The sequence below is a fragment of the Sinocyclocheilus grahami genome, unplaced genomic scaffold, assembly GCF_001515645.1.
Source record: "Sinocyclocheilus grahami isolate Dianchi unplaced genomic scaffold, SAMN03320097.WGS_v1.1 scaffold127.1, whole genome shotgun sequence".
In the NCBI taxonomy this organism is placed as follows: Eukaryota; Metazoa; Chordata; class Actinopteri; order Cypriniformes; family Cyprinidae; genus Sinocyclocheilus; species Sinocyclocheilus grahami.
This window is the reverse complement of record NW_015505306.1, coordinates 1135030-1155283: the sequence shown is the minus strand read 5'-3', so window position 1 is coordinate 1155283 and position 20254 is coordinate 1135030. Positions and strand designations below refer to the sequence as shown.

General features: G+C 36.6%; 3 protein-coding genes across 6 annotated transcripts; 1 reads left to right on the top strand and 2 right to left on the bottom strand.

The window, feature by feature from the left end:
• Window positions 1-7: 7 nt before the first annotated feature.
• Window positions 8-6468, bottom strand: rac3a (Rac family small GTPase 3a). Its single transcript, XM_016279195.1, has 6 exons — window positions 6300-6468; window positions 3430-3501; window positions 3198-3315; window positions 2284-2346; window positions 2031-2190; window positions 8-908 (listed from the first exon to the last, which is right to left on the bottom strand). The coding sequence occupies exons 1-6, from the start codon at window positions 6332-6334 to the stop codon at window positions 778-780; spliced, it is 579 nt and encodes a 192-aa protein (XP_016134681.1). The 5' UTR covers window positions 6335-6468; the 3' UTR covers window positions 8-777.
• A 1152-nt stretch (window positions 6469-7620) lies between these two features.
• On the bottom strand, window positions 7621-13203 carry prkar1aa (protein kinase, cAMP-dependent, regulatory, type I, alpha (tissue specific extinguisher 1) a). 2 transcript variants are annotated; one of them, XM_016279114.1, is made up of 11 exons: window positions 13095-13203; window positions 11329-11511; window positions 11048-11215; window positions 9975-10066; window positions 9816-9877; window positions 9688-9734; window positions 9421-9579; window positions 9018-9078; window positions 8802-8923; window positions 8524-8605; window positions 7621-8366 (listed from the first exon to the last, which is right to left on the bottom strand). In XM_016279114.1, exons 2-11 carry the CDS (start codon window positions 11500-11502, stop codon window positions 8194-8196), a joined length of 1140 nt encoding a protein of 379 aa, XP_016134600.1. In that variant the 5' UTR covers window positions 11503-11511; window positions 13095-13203; the 3' UTR covers window positions 7621-8193. The 2 variants fall into 2 exon arrangements, with proteins under 2 accessions (XP_016134600.1, XP_016134601.1); XM_016279115.1 differs by having other exon boundaries at window positions 11329-11508.
• A 920-nt stretch (window positions 13204-14123) lies between these two features.
• On the top strand, window positions 14124-18098 carry LOC107590453 (actin-related protein 2/3 complex subunit 1A). Of its 3 annotated transcripts, none has more exons than XM_016279192.1 (10): window positions 14124-14253; window positions 14692-14772; window positions 15075-15179; window positions 15745-15967; window positions 16108-16215; window positions 16296-16502; window positions 16727-16802; window positions 17518-17711; window positions 17830-17920; window positions 18040-18098. In XM_016279192.1, exons 2-10 carry the CDS (start codon window positions 14709-14711, stop codon window positions 18043-18045), a joined length of 1074 nt encoding a protein of 357 aa, XP_016134678.1. In that variant the 5' UTR covers window positions 14124-14253; window positions 14692-14708; the 3' UTR covers window positions 18046-18098. The 3 variants fall into 3 exon arrangements, with proteins under 3 accessions (XP_016134678.1, XP_016134679.1, XP_016134677.1); XM_016279193.1 differs by having other exon boundaries at window positions 14682-14772; XM_016279191.1 differs by having other exon boundaries at window positions 14643-14772.
• The last annotated feature ends 2156 nt before the right edge of the window (window positions 18099-20254 follow it).

Here is a 20254-nt window from a genome sequence, read left to right as displayed (position 1 = left end):
CAAAAAAACAAAAAAAGACAAAACAACTTTTAAACAAGATGTACAATCTACACTAAATGGTTTCCATTGTAAGTTGCAGTATGTAGTCCATTAAACATTACAGCCAATTGTGATTACAGCTTATTTTATATAGTATTATTTTTGTTTATAGTATCTAATAGTATTTTATAGGCAAACAAATATTTCAGTGTGTAACAAATCATCACATCCAGTAGTCACATTAAAACACAGGTACAGTATGAAATGTTTAACAGGCAATAAAAGCTGAAAGTAAAATACTTAAAAATGTATTTACCGTCACCCCTCAAGTGAGAGAATTGACTATGGCCACACATGTAGGTCGCAAAAGCTATTCACAATATCTATTTACATAATCTTCTGACACATTCACAGATCCCAAAAGGGAAAATGATGTGCAGATAAAATATGAATAGCCACGATTTCCACACAATAAGCTCTGAAAAATGTAACATTTGTTGCACCAGAGCAAATAACCTTACAGTTAGCTATGCGTGTTCTTCAGTAACTAATTATTCATCCTGATGCCATGGCCTTATGTCATTCTCTTCCAATAAATTTTCACATTAAACCAACAATTTAAGGCAAAGCTAATTTGGCATATTTATGTTGATATATCCGTTACACCAGACACACCATGGAAATGCATGTCTCTGCAGCTTGTCACCTCACAAGTTGAATTGATCTGTTGCTAACAGCAGAGCTGAAGAGCAAGAGCCTGCTGTTTACATGGCATATCAATGAAGAAATGAGTGTTCCTCAAAAAACAGTACACTTCTTGCCCCTTTTCTTTACAGGTGGAGGACATAAAACAGCACGGATGGCCTCATCAAACACGGTTTTTAAACCCCGCTGTGTAAGAGCAGAGCACTCCAGATATTTCACAGCACCTACAGAGCCAAAGATTTCAATAAGCCAACTATACATGTTACAATGCCCCACTGCAATGCCGAAACACTATCACAGCACACTTGAAAAAGTTGGTAAAAAATTATTTTTTAAAAAGTAAATAAAGACAATTTAAGTAAGTTTTACCAGAAAATATTATTTCAGTTTTTGTTCTTCAAAATGTTTAATTCATTGTGTTACTTGCCATTTCTTAGTACTTGTTTTTTTTTACTTTACTAGCAATTTTGGTTCAACATAGGTGTTTTGTTTTACATTTAGTCATTTAGCAGACGCTTTTATCCAAAGCGGACAATGGAAGCAATCAAAATCAACAAAAGAGCAATGATATACAAGTGCTATAACAAGTCTCAGTTAGCTTAACGCAGTACACGTAGCAAGGGTTTTTTAAATAATATAATAAATAAAAAGAAAGAAAACAGATAGAATAGTAAAAGAATAGAGCAAGCTAGTGTTAGACGTCTTTTTTGCTTTTGTTAATTGTATAATAAATGAAAAGAAAACAGATAGAATACAAAAAGATTAGAAAGCAAGTGTTAGGTTTTTTTTTTTTTTTAATTTAAGAAAACAAGCAGCAAATGAAAGGGACAAGTGTTTTTTGTTTTTAAGAATAGAATTAGAATAGATGGTGCTAGAGTTAGAGGGTCAAATAAAGATGAAAGAGATGTGTTTTTAGTCGTTTCTTGAAGATGGTTAAGGACTGAGCTGCTCGGATTGAGTTGGACAGGTCATTCCACCAGGAGGGAACATTTCATTTAAAAGTCCGTAAAAGTGATTTTGTGCTTCTTTTGGGATGGCACAATAAAGCGATGTTCACTTGCAGAACGCAAGCTTCTAGAGGCACATAACTCTGAAGTAATGAATTTAGGTAAAGGGGTGCAGAGCCAGTGGTGGTTTTATAGGCAAACATCAATGCCTTGAATTTAATGCGAGCAGCTACTGGTAGCCAGTGCAAATTGATGAACAGAGGTGTGACGTGCATTCTTTTCGGTTCATTAAAGATTAATCTTGCAGCCGCGTTCTGGATTAATTGTAAAGGTTTGATAGAACTGGCTGGAAGACCTGCCAAGAGGAAAAATACCATATACCCAGGAAAAAGTTCTTACCAATCTCTCTAGCCATAGCAAGACCTTGTGGATAAGTGATGGGAGCTAGTTTCTTATCCCGCAGACGTTCAATCGTGTCTTTGTCATCTCGCAGATCAAGTTTAGTGCCCACAAGTATGATGGGGGTGTTTGGACAGTGATGGCGAACCTCAGGGTACCACTGCAAAGAGAAATCTGGTTAACACAAGGCACCCTAATACAAAGGGATCCAAATGTCCAGGAGATATTTCTTATTTTTTTGGTGGATACTAACCTTTGCTCTTACATTCTCAAAGGAAGCGGGGCTCACCAGAGAGAAGCAAATTAAAAACACATCCTGTAGAAAGCAAAGGAGACTCTTTGTAAAAATCAATGTTATCAATTATTAATTTCTGATTACACTGACACATAATTTTTATAACTTTTTATAACCTTTTTAAATAATTTATCATTTGAAGAAATTAATCTGTACGATTTATTAATGTATTGAAGGAAGCTTTTTATGCATACCAAGGCTGCATTTATTTGATCAAAAATACAGTAAAAACGGTCATATTGAGATATATTATCACAATTTAAAATAACCGTTTCTATTTTAATATATTTTAAAATGTCATTTATTCCTGTGATGGCAAAGCTGAATTTGTTTTGTGGAAAAAGTGATACATTTTTCCAGAATTCTTTAATGAATAATAAGTTAAGAACAGCATTTATTTGAATCTTTTGATCAGTTTAATATGTCCTTGCTGAATAAAAGTATTTATAAAATCTTACTGACCCCAAACCTTTGAATGGTAATGTATATTTTCATAATGAGGGACAGAGGATAATAATATAAATAAAAATAAAAAAATACAGAGGATAATAAATAATTAAATTGGACAAACAAATAATTAAATTGGCTACATGCCCAAAACCCTGCCCAGTGCTCAAAAGAAATAAGATCCAACTCCAAACAAAGCTAGTCTCTGTACCAAAATTAGTTATTGGTTATAATTTACAAAGCAAAAACAGACATTAAAAATTATTATTAATGAAGTCTTAGTAATGAGTAAAATAAATATTCAGCATCTTGACTAAACAAAAACACTGTAAAAAGAAAAAAATACTTGACTACTCCTAGCTAAAGTAGATGATTATTTATGATAACTCAGAATTACAGAGCCAGTAACAGAAATATTTACGTACTGTTTGGGGATAGGAGAGTGGTCTAAGGCGATCGTAGTCCTCCTGTCCTGCTGTATCCCAGAGGCCTAAGTTAACAGGCTTGCCATCCACCATAACATTGGCAGAGTAGTTGTCAAATCTGAAGGTCACACACAGATTTTTCAGAAACTCATCCACAGAAGTAAACTGACAGACATGGGCAGCACAGACACACAGGAATAATTCCCATTTCAAAGTATCAAACTGTACTCACACTGTGGGAATATACTCTCCTGGGAAGGCATTAGTGGTGTAGCTGATGAGCAGGCATGTCTTACCCACGGCACTGAAATACAAAAGATGCTAAGTGGTAAGTGTGTCTGCAGTACTGAGGAGCAAGGACTGCACAAACACGGCACATCAAGGAAACAATTGTGGAAAGCAGGCAGAAAGGCCTGTAGGTAGTCATCCAGGCACTACATTCACCCTTGGGCTCGATGGCACACTGGCAGCCACTAATTCACAGTTCTGTTCTCAAATGAACTGCCCCACCAGATTAGGGGTGAATACAGGGTGACAGCTTCTTGTCACGAAAACACACACTGCATGCACTTACATAGAAAGTGGAGTAAAGAGGGTAGACAGGAAATGCAGTGGTAAACAGTGATAAAGTGAAAAGTGATAAAAATTAGGAAAATAAGTTTAAGTGTGAGGAAGTCTGATAATAAAATGGGTAAAAACAGAAAAAGCGAAGCAAAAACATTAAGTATGTTTGAGGGCTTAGAAGCCTGAATTTGTATTCCTGTCATTAGATCAGTAGGCTGTGAAATGCAGTTTCACATGTCAAATGACAGAAAGCGTGTATCATGAGACAGGGGCTAAACCTTACATGGTTACTAGATTAACTGCATCAACAAAACAGCTAATATTAATTCTACAAACATAGAATTCATAAACTATGAACATATATTTAACTAATACCACGACATAAGTCCAAATCACACCAAATACTAGAGATAATAAACTATTTGACCAATTTTTTTTGTTCTATCGGTTCCTCTATATCACAACTACAGTATTTATAATAACATTATTCATAATTTTTCAGAATTTACAGAAATGCTTGACATGTATTTTAAGCTAAAATAGTAGGCCTATTAGTATTATTATTGTTAAAATTCCATAGTACATATTACATTCTACTATTGTAGTCTAATAATTAGCCTATCTAGTGATTATTTACAGAAAAAAAAAACTGATGTTGAATGGTGTTTATGTGACATTTAAATCTTAAAAATAACCAGTATGGGTAATGAAATGATTATTAAAAAAATTAAAGTTGACATCTACCAAATACATACCAATTACAATGCAACTATTTGTTTCCATGTTCATCATCGTTGGGAAAAATATCGTATTAAGAATGTTAGATGGAATTAGGCCTGTTTTATTTTATGATGCTCTCTGACAGGCACGTGCACAGGTAGGGCTCAACCTGTGCAGAGCACATGCCCTTTTTGCCCTTACACTCCGAAGTGCCCTTTTTTTGGTGATGGTGTTTTTTTTCCTTCAATAAATCAATGATATTGGTCACCCTTTACATCTGTCTGTCTGCTTTACAAATATTTAGCTAATGAAAGGTATTAAAAAGAGCTTGTGACTAAATCTTGTTGGATCCGCTCAAACTGTCAGTAAACCTCATAACTCCACCCCCTCTATCTTGACTGAATGAACTGAAGTTCCACAGCAGCTGAACTAGGTCTGCAAGGGTAAATAAAGATCTTGTTGTTTGAATAAGTACAGCGTTTTGAAGTATTCAGCATACTTGAATAAGTACACGCAAGAAACACTGTCTATAAAGGCTCATAATTTATGTATTTGAAACTGAGTGCCCATATACCGCGGCCATATAGCTACAACAAACACCTGGTGATGAAAATGTAACGCCGCCGTTTTAATGACGGACAAAATGCACATTTGCACACATTCACTGGTCAAAAACCCCGTAACTGCATTTGAGTTTGACACAAAGCCACTGAGTGATCCTCGTCACCTAGGTAAAATATATTTCTAAGAAATGTATGATTGCTGATACACTTAATTTATTAACATTTAATCATATTATATGGTCGCATGGCTAATTCATGTTTACGCTGTTAATATGCATGTATTCTAGCTAGCTAATTTTTTTATCTAGTATTCTATATGCTCCGCTCGTCTTCAAATGTATTAACGTAGTAAAACATGGTTTTATTACAGTAATGTTGTAGTAACCAAAAAAAACTTTACAGAATCAAACCACTGGGAAATCTTTATATTTTATCATGCATAATGTAATACATTACATATATTACATAGCTAAAAAAATAGTTTTCTTCAAACATAATTTTATTGAACTTTGTGTGCAAAGCAGAGAAAAAATGAATTGCGCGTATATATATATATATATATATATATATACCCTCAAAATATTGGATAAGAAAAAATTAGTAGTACAAAAATAAAACAACGGCAATATTACACAATATAACATTAAAAAGTGTATAAATCACTCTTTTTTCTAAAGAAACATTGTCCAACAGCGACACCAGCAGGTCAAGTTACAGCGGGAGTCCGAGTCTCTCTCGCCTCCCCTGAGCCCATTGAGTTTTAACAGACCAAATAAAATGTGCAGTGGGGAGAATGCACTTGAGAATGAATGGGGGAAAATCACGTGAGAGGAGGCAATACCTCCATCACGATATGATTGGATATGACTGGTTATGTTCGGCTGTGATTAGTTCATGCGATAAATCCCACCTCTTGTGTTCATGCATGTTCTACTATTTAAAGTAAATTTCTGTGTCTGTGACCAATATTTACTGAGCTTTGATGACGGATGACTCGAATAATTCAAAAATAGTTAAAAGTTAACTATTAAAAAGAATAGCTGAACATAAGTCTAAGCTTTCTCGGAGAACGACACAGTAATATATGTTTAATAATTATAAACACCTCAATTCTGTCTCAGCAGATCTCTCTCATCCGCTGAGCCAAACCACACAATCCCCACTCCCCCAGCGCCTTCTCGCAACAATTGTTTTCCCTAAAAGAAACCTCCGCACAAAAATAAGCAATTTTAGCATTTGTTCTTCAACACCTTACCCGTCGCCGACAACAACACACTTAATGGCTTGCATTTGCAGTGCACGAGTAGTATCCGACGAGCGAGAAATCTGAAGAAATAGCCTGAAACGTGATGTTAAGGTGCCTGTTCAGCTGCAGCAGCGGTCGGTGGCAGTCGGGTATTTCACGATACTCACGAAAAAAGACGAACACTAGGTTCGTACGCTTTCGGAGATCTCGTGAGTCTGCCTGTCTCTCTCTCATTCTGTATCATCGGATGCGCCTGTGAAAATATGATTCATTTAATAGATAAAGAAGTAAACACCGAGCATTAAAAACATTAAAAATTCATTAAAAACACGTGTAAAAAAAAAACGGCTGACATATAATTAGTATCCGACGAGCGAGAAATCTGAAGAAATAGCCTGAAACGTGATGTTAAGGTGCCTGTTCAGCTGCAGCAGCGGTCGGTGGCAGTCGGGTATTTCGCGATACTCACGAAAAAAGACGAACACTAGGTTCGTACGCTTTCGGAGATCTCGTGAGTCTGCCTGTCTCTCTCTCATTCTGTATCATAGGATGCGCCTGTGAAAATATGATTCATTTAATAGATAAAGAAGTAAACACCGAACATTAAAAACATTAAAAATTCATTTAAAACACGTGTAAAAAAAAACGGCTGACATATAAAAAAAAAAAACAAGTAGTGGACGGAACTGAGATTTACACGATAGTGTTAAAAGAACAGCTGTCATTCCGGTGCCACTTGGAATTACAGTTGTTGTATTTGGTGTGGATGGGTGGGGGGAAAAAATTATACAGAAATCTCTAGATATATATGAATGAGAGAGAGAGAGAGAGAGAGAGAGAGAGAGATCAAACTGTGCAAAAAATATGGTTATGGTCATTTACTTATAATATATAATCCTTTACATACACTATATATGTGCAGCTATAACAATAACAGAGCAAAGCTGATTATTATTTTTATAATAATAATCAGCTATAATATACATTTTAAAGGGGTCCTATTATGCTTTTTCACTTTTTCAACTTTAGTTAGTCTGTAATGTTGCTGTTTGAGCATAAAAAAGATCTGCAAAGTTACAAAGCTCAAAGTCCACTTCAAATGGAGATATTTTATTTAACAGAAATCATTTTTCAAAAACTACAACGAACGACTCGTTTGGACTACAACCGGGATTTGTGATATCACAAATATCGAATGGGATGAGACCTGGTTGAGCTGCACTAGAGAAGGCAACGAGTGTTATCACTATGTCGGAGACACGCTAGTTTTCCCAAGGCAGACGAACTTAGAGTGGTTACAATCATCCGGGTTTAAATCGCGCTCAAATTGATTTGATTTTGACGCAATATTTACACTGAAGCTTGCAGGTGGAGCATAATAGGACCCCTTTAGCTTCAGTACCCCCAAGAAAACAACATAACACACATGGATTTATGCCTTTGGCTTCCCTATACTCAAATGCTTGAAATTAACGAGGGAAAACAGAATCTGAAACTCGATGCCTCAATTAAGATGCATCATATACTGAATAGATAGACTACATGACTGCTAACCCTGCCACTGATTTCCTTCCATTCAAAACACTGTTATACAGAAACGCGAAGCAATTTTGGAGGAAAGAGACAATCCCGACAGACCTTGTTAGTTCAACATCTGTTCACATGACAGGCATCTGTGGCACAAAGATTGGCTCGTTTCTCAGGCAAAAATAACAACCAGCCTTATGGTAAATCTACAATGGATACGAACGTGACAGGGTACGCCACAAATAGAAAAAAACAGATAGAGAGAGAACACTGAAGTGAATGGGCATCTGGGTGTTGGAAAATGCATAAAGTAAGAAAATAAAGCGGATTTGCATTGGTGGACCCTGCAATAGAGGAGGAAAGAGCCTAGTGCGCCTCAGACCGACAGAGATACAAAGCTGTTGTACTGCTGTATGTTTCGCTTCAGGATATCTGAGCAGGGGCCAAGCACGCGTTCGAACCGGGGACGGTCAAGTTTTACGCACTTCAGCGGGCCACGAGCTACCACAGTGGCGGCACGAGGCCGGTTCATGAGCAGAGCAATCTCACCTGTTGAAACACATATGGAGGAAAATCAGAAAAGAGCCATAGAGAAACAAACAAACACATACATGGAATCAATATGTAATTACATTAGCAAAGGGATTTCTGGAATATGTTTAAATATATGAGCAATTTTCAAGAGAGTAAAGAAAATTGCATTTACCGAAGTAGTCAGATGGTGCTAGTCTTCCAACCTCTACAAATTCCTCATTCTCCGACCGCCGCTGCAGGACTGCTGCCGAACCCTGAGGACACAAATCTAAATCAATACGTCTGTTCTTCCATGACGCCTCTCTGAGGCTTTAGGGCTACACGTTCTACAACATTTTCATCATTATTTACATTTTTGGTGAAGTATACAAAACCATATGACTCTAATTAACACAAAAAGTTGTTGGAGAGACAGTGTAAAAAATTTATAGATTTAACAAGTAAAGTTACCTCAAGGATAATGAAAAATTCATCTCCTGGTTGACCCTGCACAACAATCTTCTGGCCATCTTCAAACTGGACTGTCTCGAGGGCATCAGCAACTGTCAACCGTTCCCATTTATCCAGAGACTCTACTCACAGAATGTTAGCATGTTATCATTACATATAAATATGTCTGTTGGATTTTTTATTATATATACATAAAAGGAAATTCATCAAACTCACCCAAAATTGAGACTTTGCTAAGGAATTCCTCATACATTTTTCTCTTTCTCAGAGTACTTCCCTGAGCATGGATAGAAAATAAGATTAAGCAGGAGAGGGGAAAAAAAAAATCACCCCCCAAAAAATTATATATATATATATATTATTTATTTATTTAGTCATTTATTAGACACTTAGTTATATTAGTGCTGTCAAATGATTAATCCAAAATAAAAGATTTTGTTTAGATAATATGTGTGTAATATTTTATTATGTGGATATTTATTATGTAAATATAAATACAAACACATGCATGTATATATTTAAGAAAAATGTCATGTTTATATATTAAATATATTTATATATAATATAAAATATAAGAATATAAATGTATAAATGCATATACACTAAGTAGTATACCAACCATGAGTATTCTCCTGTAGCTGTCTCTGTCGATTCCCCACAGCTTGACGTTGGTCTTTGCTCTGACACTGGCTGCTCTGGGAGTGCCGTAGATCAAAGCCAGCTCACCAAAACTGCCACCCTCTCCAATACTGGTCACCCACTCATTGTTGACGTACACCTGTCAAAAAACAACGGTACTTACAAATAGATCCGTCATTATCATTCACATGTATGCATTATTATATTACATCCTGATTCATTGCTAATTTGAAAGCATTGCACTTACATCCATTTCACCTTGGTCAATAACATAAAAATTGTCACCCTCATCCCCTGAAATGAAAAATAAGATACATTAGTCAAATTATTTTTCCCATTTTTACACATTCAGCTTCTCCTAAAAAGAAGCCTTACCTTGTTGAATGACGGTCTCTCCTGCAATGTAGGTGACTGAGAACATGGCGTCAAATATGTCACTGTGAAGATTAAAATCAGTTGTTTCCAATAAATGAAAGACTATATAAATTACACTGAATATTTCAATCTAATTATCAAAACCTCAAAATGTGTCACCTTCTTTCATTGTCATCAAGATGAGCAAAAAGCACATTCTTTTCAATCGCTTTAGCAAGAGCAGCCATAGTTTTATAGTCTTTAGGAATAACCTGTGAAAAACAGCAAAAACTCTTTTCTAAGTAAACAGCAATTGTACTGAAAGTAGAACTCAGCACGACAATAATATTATTGCCATGGAAATTCTTAAAGTCCCCCTGTAGTGAAAATCAAGTTTTTTATGTTGTTTATTTGTCTATGTGGTGTTTTTAATATGCTTTTAGACAAACCATGTGCCAATCCATTAATCAACACCATTGCTGAGTATTTTCTCCTTAAAAGTGTAGTTTCCCAATGGCACTCCCAGAAATGTGGTTTGAAACAGCCCTAGGTTTGCTACGTCACAAACCAATAACGTCAAGGGATCGATTCCTATCACAAACATGCAAAATATACCAATACCAGCACAAAACCACAAATAAATTACACCAAAAAAACCCATGAGGCCGTGGTTTAATGTGAATTTAGAACTGCTAACTTGCATTATAACCCACGGCAACAGTGTAAAAGTAGCCTGGAGTCAGACCCACTTCTCCCGCATCGGCGTCTGCACTTCACACGCATATGTATGCTCGCGGGCACGAATTAAGAATCACAAACGGCTGTATTCGAGTCTTCAAGGCATTTTGAGGACACAACATCGTCAAGTAAGTAACGTTAACGAATATTACAGTATTCACTGTAGTTGTCCGCTATTAAAAACATAGTTTTATCAGTCATTATCCGTGTATGCCATTGTTTTGCGTTTACTACATTTCAGTGAATCAGGAGGCGCTGGCTGGTGTGAGTGAGTGGATGCGGGGCTAATTTGCATATTCATAGATCAGCGTATAGTAAATGAGCCAAGGGTGTAGAGTTACAGCACAAGCTATTTTAAGGCATGAGAAAATTATTTTCACAAGAAAAAACATTTAAATATGTCATTTTGATTATCAAAGATAAGTTTTAAGGGATAAAATATTTGACTACAGGGGGACGTTAAAGAATGAGATACAAAAGTAAATACAAATTTCTGGTGGGAAAAAAAAAGTTACCTTTCTGACATAAGATGCTGCATCTTCCTCAGTGTAGACCTCTGCACTGATGGCACCGCGGCGCCGTCTGCCCTTAACCACAGGGTTCATGGGAGGAGAAACCTCATCTTCACGGGAGTCTGAGCGAGAGCTTGACTTCTGCTGGCTGGCGAATTGTTTAGCTTCCTCCTGATACACATAAACACCAATCACGGCACTGAAGCTTACTTTTCAAGGGTAAAGAATATTTGTAAAGAAAACCAAGCCTACGAGCATGCAGTTTGCCTTGAAAAATGACTGACCTTCTCAAGCCTCTCGAAGTACTCTTTGAGGAAAGCCATGGGCCTTTCAGGCCTGTTAGTGCACAGCTGCACAATGCAGTCCTTCAGCAGCTGCTGGACGTTGTGCTTCTGCACGTAGCGCTCACATTCCCGCAAGCTCCTCTCTTCTTCGCTGCTCGTACTGCTGGACGCCATGGTGACCTGCTGACTCCACACATGCAATTCACATCAGCTCATGAAACCCAACGAATCTGGAGCAAATCCAGTCCTTCTTCATCAAAACTGAGACAAAAACATCATTAGACCAACTATTTGCATTGAAATGTGAAGATCTGACGTTCAACATGAAATGGAATATTGAGGGCGGGGCCATATCTAGCTTGCAGTAGACTGAGAGTTGAAAGCGAGCGGATGTTCTGTTCATGCGTCAAACTGACGTCATCAGAGAAGGAACATCATTCCAGAGGAGAAGCAAATCCTCATATGTTGACTAAAGACTATGAAGACATACCATTTTCTGTGGATAAACTTGCACTCAGATTAACTGTTCTCCACAAGACTAGTGCACTGAGTAAATAGGGTCAACTTTGATTACATGTGGACTTCAAATAAAAAAAAATAAACCGAGATACCACAAAACGTTTTGTACGGTTTTGAATATTTCAGACCAAACTTATGACAAACATTAAATTAGGCAATACATTTGTTTCAGGTTTGAGACCGAAAACATACTCTATTATATTTACACTTCAGTGGTTTCTTAAAAACGATTTCTTAAGAAAACACACACACACACACACATTTATGATCACGTGTATGTGTTTGTGGTTAAAATCACTTCCTACATTTCTTTCAATCTTACAATGACAGTATATAAATATGTGAAATGAAAGCGCTACCATGTTTTTCAGTGTTACAAGGTTCGCGCACATTTTGACCAATGAACTTTTCCAGCCCATCTGCCATTACAGGATATGGACTAAAAATAATTTTGAAAAGAGAGTTTTCCAACTGATAAAATTCTAACTTTACTAAATACATAGAAATGTTTACATTATACAAATATCAAGTTTTTTTATGTTCTTCACTTCTATTACTTGTCCTGGCCTAAAAAATTTTTTTTAAAGCAAATTAAATTAAACGTTATATTCCCAGGTCTTCCATGACTGTGGGAACCTTCACGTGACCTCGTGATCATATCGTAAAGAAAACAAAGTACCATAAAAAAGTGATTAAAAAATGGACATAGTGCTTGCAAACCAATGTGTTGTCAAATTGCAACAAGTTCAACAGCTAACATGGCTCCTATATTGCGAGCAAGTCCATATCTACTAAATCAGTCAATGACTAAACTAATGAGCATAGAAAATTCTCTCGAGCAACATTAATTTTTTAAGCAGAGTTGCATTTTGACATGCATTCTGTGGCCCCTAGTCCCTGTCGGGGCCCCTGAGCTCATAAAATTCGTAGGTCGCATCCCCACAGGCATTTCTCAATTCAACGCTAATCGGTCATGTGAACGTAACATTATTTTAGAGCAGAAAACGCGTGACATTATAAACACACGCGATTTAGCACGCGTTTAAACGTTAAGCAGCGTGATCCTGCAGCCTCCTGCAGCTCTGTGTTTTCTGTAACCAGTTTTGTCAAGCAGCAAAATGCGCCATCTTGCAAGCTACATTATCACAACAACGGAACATTACACTAACCTCTCTAAGAGCCTGTCAGCTCACGCACCAATATCAACAAATGTTACAGCGAAGACTTCTGCTATTAAGTATTCATACCTGAGTCGCTTAGATGAGTTTGTGTACGTGTTTACTCCGTTTACACTGGCTTCCTCACAGTCCTCGGATGGATGGATGCCTCACCGGAAAAGGTTATGACCAATCACAAACAACGATTGACGTCAATGCGCCTCGATCTGGGAAGCCCGTTACTCCTGACAACCTTAAAGGGCAAGGGCTTGTTTTTGTATTGAGAGAAGATCGAGGTTATCAGACAAGCTAGTTTATTACATTCTGCTTCACATGCGCAATGTATTTAAATCATATTTTACAGTCCTCCTGCCATGACACTGAAATACAAAAGAACAGTATTGTTTGATTTGAATCTAACGACAGCTGAAAAGGTTAAAGGTTAAACCCAAGCATAGTGTTGTCCTTATTCAATCATGGTCATAACCACCACTGAAATTGCATTCTTTACTTCAACAAAACTAATACTTCACCAACATATCTCTGATAATGGAACCTGTTATGAAATGCAACAGTGAAGAGTTAAAAATATACATGTATTTATTTACCAGATACTTTTATCCATATTGACTTACAAAGGACAATATTACAAGCAGAAAGAATTGTTTTAAAATAAAACACAATACAAGAAGTGGAGTGTAATTTAAAGGGATAGTTCACCCAAAAATGAAAATACTGTCATCATTTACTTTCCCTAATGTCGTTCCAAACCTGCATGACTTTCCTTCTTCTGTGAAACACAAAAGAACGTTGAAGAATATTGGTACCCAAACAGCGTTGGGGACAACTGACTTCAATTGTTTGGGATACAAAAAAAATCTCAAGATATCTTCTTGTATGTTCCACGGAAGAAGGAAGATAATACAGCTTTGGAACAACATTAAGGTGAGTAAACGATGACAGAATTTTCATTTTTGAGGGAACTATCCATTTAAGTGTAAAAAATAAATTATATATATTTTTAAAATATAACCCATTATCATAAGACTGTACAGGCCAGGTGCCTATATCAGAATATGAAGACACACCCTCTCTTATCTCCTCCCTGCTGCCTCTGCAGCCTTTCCTATAACTGCTCAACCTCATTCGTGTCGACTGCCCAGAGTCCACGAACATAGTCTTCCAAAAGCTCTCCAGCACAAGGATATCGGATATATTACAATCTAACAAAAGAGAGGAAGAGATAAAGGTGAGGGCATAGTTAATTGTCCATAGTCAGGTAGGGTTGTTGTTTGCTGTACAAATCTTCAATCACTGCTCAGTCATTTCAATGTACTGTAACTTAACTATATTCTAGTAAGAATTGGAAAGAGAAGAATGGCTCTTTTTTAGTAACACTGTGTACACTTTTACAGAACATGTTTGTAAAATGTGTTTAATTCACTTGTAATTATGGAGATGTTGTGTTTTGGTAATGATTCCATATTTTGGGAAACGTGACTGTAATGTATCTTGTGAATGAAAATGTTGAAAATAACTAGGCTCACCAAGGGGAAATTATAACATTTAGAAAATTGACAATCAAGAAGATTTGGGTGGAGACCTCCAAGCTAACAGCACTCTGTCTTCCTTTTTTAGTCACATTCATTTTCATGATTGCATACCTAACATCTGCAGTGCATTCCAGGGTCTCCCTGTTGAAACATGTCCCTCTATAGCTTTGGATTGGAGCCTCTGTCCTGTCATGCCTGGAACAAAGACCGGACACGTAAGAGCAAACTAGTTGAGCTACATTTCAAAATAAATTACATCCCTTCAAGCTCCTAATGTTGCTGCCTGCAGTTCCATTTTCATCCATTATAATCTACTCAGAGGAATATCAGATTGTCTTTAGGAGAAAAGCTGCACTTCTTCAAATGTTTGCTATGAACTAGTTGTAGTATTGCTGCTTTATACATGGGTTTTTGTTTACCAGAAATTCCAATTTAACAGTTTTTCAGGTTTATTTTATGTGCATAAAAACGTTATTATAATAATATTATTTAATTATTATTATCTTTTTTTTTTTAGAAATCGCAATAAGCCCCAACAGCAATGTTGTGCACATTTACCAAAAGCAAGGAAAGGAATGGACAAAAATTCATGAACTGACAGAACACAGTGGGCGAATCACAGGTAAGACAAAAGAGAAAAGCTGCCACATTAGTCATTAACCCACCGATAGACTGACCCATAAAACAAATATTATCTCAGTGCACCAATGAAAGTCATTAACTAAACACTGTAAACTGTGCAGGTCATTTGAGTTATACTACCTGGAATTTAGTCACAATGAAAGAAGTAGTGACAGACATTTTCTTCTGTATTGTGACATACATCCGAATGAAACAGGTTCAATCCACCGTCATTGATTGGATGGAGACAGATCTGAATGCAAGCTTGCAAGCTTTTTTCTTTTCTTTTTCTTCTCAATAACATTCAGATATCAAAATTGAATAAAACGGCAATAACAAAAACAACTAGCTAGGTTAGCTGATTACCCAAAGAGTCCATAGATATTGCCATCAGTTCTTACTGCTGTTAACTTTCTCTGACAAACGGATGCATTGAGACCTGTTTTCTGGTTTGGTCGTGTGACGTTCGACATGTACCTCATTCTATAGCACTGGATTAAAATATTTAAAATACATATAGTTTCCAATAATAAATGAACATCTCTAACTATTGATTTCATTTTTAGGGATTGATTGGGCCCCAGAGTCCAACCGTATAGTGACATGTGCCTCAGATAGGAATGCCTATGTATGGACGCTTAAGGATGGGGTTTGGAAGCCGACGTTGGTGCTGGTTCGCATTAATCGAGCTGCCACATGTGTCAAGTGGTCACCTCTTGAGAACAAGTTTGCTCTTGGAAGTGGGGCCAAACTTATTTCAGTGTGCTACTTCGAAAAAGAAAATGACTGGTGAGACTTGCTTTTATAAGACCTTTTAACCTGAGTTTTGATTTCTCTACTGACTGAGAGACACTTTACATTACTAATCATATGTATTATCTCTTACATAGCCACATCTCTTGTGCAATCTCTCTTGATTGACTCTATAGGTGGCTGAGTAAGCATATCAAGAAACCCATTAACTCCACCGTTCTGAGTCTAGACTGGCATCCCAACAACATACTGCTGGCAGCCGGCTCTGCTGACCTCCACTGCAGGTTTGAATATTCAGACTATTGCTGTACCATGTTGCTTTTCAAACCGTTTTGTTGGTAACAGGTCTTTTTCACTGGCATAGAATTTTTTCTACATATATCAAGGACATTGAGGACAAGCCTGGGCCAACACCCTGGGGATCCAAAATGCCCTTTGGAGAGGTGCTTCTGGAGTATAAAGAGTGCGGTGGCTGGGTGCACAGTGTCTGTTTCTCTCCATCTGGTGATGCTCTGGCCTGGGTTAGCCACAACAGCGCCATCAGTGTAGCAAATGCCACACAAGGAAAAGAGTAATACCAACATTTACAAATTACAATTAGCTTTATAGATCTCCATTTCTTTATATAACACAGAAAGTAAAAGAAAATTATTTGCAAATAATTTGATATATCCTTGATTTCCATGCATCCATAAAAACCACTAGAGTTTGCTGCCTGAAATTAATAATATGCACAGTATGACCTTTACCAGTCACTTTTAGACTGCCTACATTATGGAATTTTGTGCATTGCAGAGTTACTCAGCTGACAACAGAACATCTTCCATTGCTGAGCATGCTGTATGTCAGTGAGACTGAGATTGTAGCTGCGGTAAGGAATTATCCGTCTCTTATAGATCCATATTGATATACAAAATTCTGTGTCTCCATGGCTTATCAGCCTATTTATACACGCAAATAAACCTTCAAGGGTGTAAGAAGAAGCACTGTTGTGAAATACACTTTCAAATGTTTTCAATGAGTTCAAACTTTATATTATTATTAACAAATGCAACATATATATATATATACTGTATATATACACTTGTTGCCTTGCTGCCCTATCAACAGCATAACTGTTTAATGATCTACCAAAGAATATTGAGAGCTTTGGTGATAACTGAGTGAACATTAAAACATTTTCACTAAGAATGACAAAAAGTGGAAAAAGCTGGTCAAAAACATACATTTACACACAAACTGACCACTAACCACAACTTTCAGATGGCATATTTCTTTTTAATCCAACTGTCATGGAATCAAACACACATATAATACATGTAGGGTTGCAAAAAGGCGGAAACTTTATGAAACTTTTCAGGATTTTTGGAAATTTTCTGGGATTTTTTGGAAACTTTTATGAATTTTTGGAAACTTGAAAATTTTACCAGAATTTTCCCGCCCCTTTGCAAGCCTAAATACATGAAAGTGTCTCAGTAGACAGGATGTGACATGATCATTGGATTCAGGCATGCCATAGTGCATTCCTACCTCTGTTTAATATTAATAATACCTTTTTATGCATATGTCTGTGGTGGGGATTTTAGGGCCACGACTGTTGTCCTTATCAGTTCTCATACAAGGGTCCTGGATGCTTGGAGTTTGTGAAGAAAGTGGACATTCCCAAGCAGAGCTCCAAGGGCAACATGTCTGCCATGCAGCATTTCCGTAATCTGGACAAAAAAGCGACTATTGAGGAGGAAGAAACCGGGTTGGGCAGCCTGCACCAGAACAGCATCACGTAATATAAATAAAAGGCTTGACGTCTGCAAGCACAGACTGTTTTAGCACCTTTTGTATTTTGCTCACATTTAAGAGAAATTACATTGCAGTTTGCTAAGACTTTGTTTCTACTATAGTCAGCTATGTATTCTGGAAGGGCCGAAAGCCAAGGTGGAGAAATTCAGCAGTGTGGGCTTAGATGGTGCCATGGTGGTCTGGGATTTCAAGGTATTTCATTGTCATTAAACAATATTTTGATATTACTGTTTAACACTAGATTGTCTATGCAGTCACTGAATGACTTATAAAAGTATATGAAATGTTTTCTACCTAAATGTTATCTTTAGCACTGAAACTCCATGGGATCTGAAAAGAGCAGAAGACAATAATAATCCAGGACCATCTTTTTAAGTTTGTTTGTTTTCTCAGACACTTTTTTTTTTACCCTTCAGTACAAAAGTTATACTTTAAAGTAATTAAAGCCTATTGATTTTATTATGATGTACTGTGGTGGTGTGGCCGATCCCAAATGTGTCTTAATTAAAGTATTAATTAATCTTAATAGAGAATATTTCAAAGTAGTTTATTTAGACAAAAACAAATGATTATTTAGCACCAAAAAGAGAATGGTATGCAATGACTATCATAAATGCTAATTTTTTATTCCAAATGTGCTGCTAATGTAATAAAAATCTGTGCACTTTTCTGTGTTGTGCGTTAAGCAACAAATAAATGAACAAATCATAATTAATACTACTTTCGTGATTTCGTCTTTTTTCCCTCTCTTGCTGCAGTACTGCAGAAGATTGTTAGATGCAAATGACTATTATGCAAATGACAGATAAACTGATGAGTGAGCCAGTAAGAGCATTGAACCAGTGTGATGAGACGTAAGTTTAGCAGCGGAAATATCAAGTCAAGTCAAGTCAAGCTTTATTGTCATTCCGCTACATGTGTGGACATACAGTGGAACTAAATGTCGTGTCTCGCAGGACCACGGTGCTATATAAATAAACATAAATATAAACATACAACACTAGATGTAAGAACAATTTTTAGACCTACATAGCTAACTTTCTGAAGCAGTAGTCTAACTATACATATACTATAAATAGTTGACTATACATACACATAACCTAAGACAGACTATACAAGTACTTTGCTTAATAACTGTAAATGATATTGTGCAAAAGAGGTATTTAAGGTTAAGAAGTAGTGCAATGTGATTTGTGGTGCATTCACAAGTAAACATTTGTGTTATCTTATTAAGTCCTTGTAACATGGAGTGTTTATAAGAAAGTGTCTGGTGCATATAGAGAGAAAAGAGTGTGTTTTTCTACAGGTGGTTTGTCCAGCCCACTCACCTGTGTGTAACACACTCAGAATTGCACAATGTTCTTGAGGTTTTCAGCAGTTTTCATGTGGTGCATGTGGTGTGGTGGGGGGAGAGAGGATCCTGGTTTCAGGAGCTAGGGTTGTGGATGAGGTTTCAGAGGGGGGTGAGGTGACTGGAATTGAGGGCTCTCACAGCCTGGGGGAAAAAGGTTTTTATTTTATTTTAAATAAATAGCATTTAAATTATGACAAAATTTATGTAAACAGAGAGTTATAAATAAATGCATTTATTTTTATCAACCTTGTGTGATGTTTATGACATATTTTATGTATTTTTTAGCTAAATAATTGCTAAATAAACTAAACTGGAACGAATTACATTTCAACAAACACAATTTTTTAATGAAACTTAATCCAAAAATGTTCACAAACAGCAACACTGAAATGGAATTGCAATGTTTTGAAGTCTATTACATAGGTCTTCGACCCTGCTCCTGGGGACCCACTGTCCTGCAGAGTTCAGCTCCAACCAAACACACCTGAACCAGCTAATCAAGGACTTCAGGATCAGTTGAAAAGTCACATGCCAGGTGTGCTGAAGCAGGTTGTAAATAAACTTTGCAGGACAGTGGGTCCCCAGGAGCAGGGTTGAAGACCTATGATGGTCTATTATATTAGGGACATTCTACCAGAAATGCACATGCACATTATCTGTCCTTGACTTGTTACAGTGAATAAAAAGTATTACATCCAAAAAATGTCTAAAACTGACTGATGGTTGATTTCTGTGAGTTCTTCTGTAAAGGAATATGTCATTCATTAGGTTCTCAGATATTTTGTAATGTATTAAAAACACTTTTGAAAATTACAAATCCTGTTCTTGTCCTTGTCCTCAGCCAAATTGGACCTACAGCTTTCATAGTTTTGTTATGCTAAAAACTGTTATTTAGAAAAAAAACTCCATCAATAACAAGTTTAAGTTGTTCTCATTCACATCAACTGATTAAAAACCTGAAATTATACATAAATTCTATTTTACAATTGTCCCCATGTTTTCGGTCAGTCCTGTCACGTTTACATAAAACTCAACATAAAATGTGTGTAATGCGCCTTTAAAGGTATAACTCAAAGGAAGTGACATAATTTGACTGAGGTGAAGCTGACACTGATCAAGGGTGAGTTGCTGAGTTCTGTCATTGAATTGTATGATTTTAAGCTTGTTTTTGT

Bases quoted from the DNA above. Each gene is read 5' to 3' on its own strand.
- LOC107590453 (XM_016279192.1), top strand. From the start codon at position 14,709: ATGTCCCTCTATAGCTTTGGATTGGAGCCTCTGTCCTGTCATGCCTGG. The intron at 15,180-15,744 runs GTAAGACAAAAG...TTTCATTTTTAG, and splicing joins ACACAGTGGGCGAATCACAG to GGATTGATTGGGCCCCAGAG. The intron at 17,712-17,829 runs GTAATATAAATA...TTTCTACTATAG, and splicing joins CTGCACCAGAACAGCATCAC to TCAGCTATGTATTCTGGAAG.
- prkar1aa (XM_016279114.1), bottom strand. From the start codon at position 11,502: ATGGCGTCCAGCAGTACGAGCAGCGAAGAAGAGAGGAGCTTGCGGGAA. The intron at 11,216-11,328 runs GTCAGTCATTTT...TATGTGTATCAG, and splicing joins ACTTCGAGAGGCTTGAGAAG to GAGGAAGCTAAACAATTCGC. The intron at 8,606-8,801 runs GTAACTTTACTT...TTGTGTCCTCAG, and splicing joins AATTTTTCATTATCCTTGAG to GGTTCGGCAGCAGTCCTGCA.
- rac3a (XM_016279195.1), bottom strand. From the start codon at position 6,334: ATGCAAGCCATTAAGTGTGTTGTTGTCGGCGACGG. The intron at 3,502-6,299 runs GTAAGGTGTTGA...TTTGTATTTCAG, and splicing joins TGTGTTGTTGTCGGCGACGG to TGCCGTGGGTAAGACATGCC. The intron at 2,347-3,197 runs GTACGTAAATAT...TGCTTTCTACAG, and splicing joins CACTCTCCTATCCCCAAACA to GATGTGTTTTTAATTTGCTT.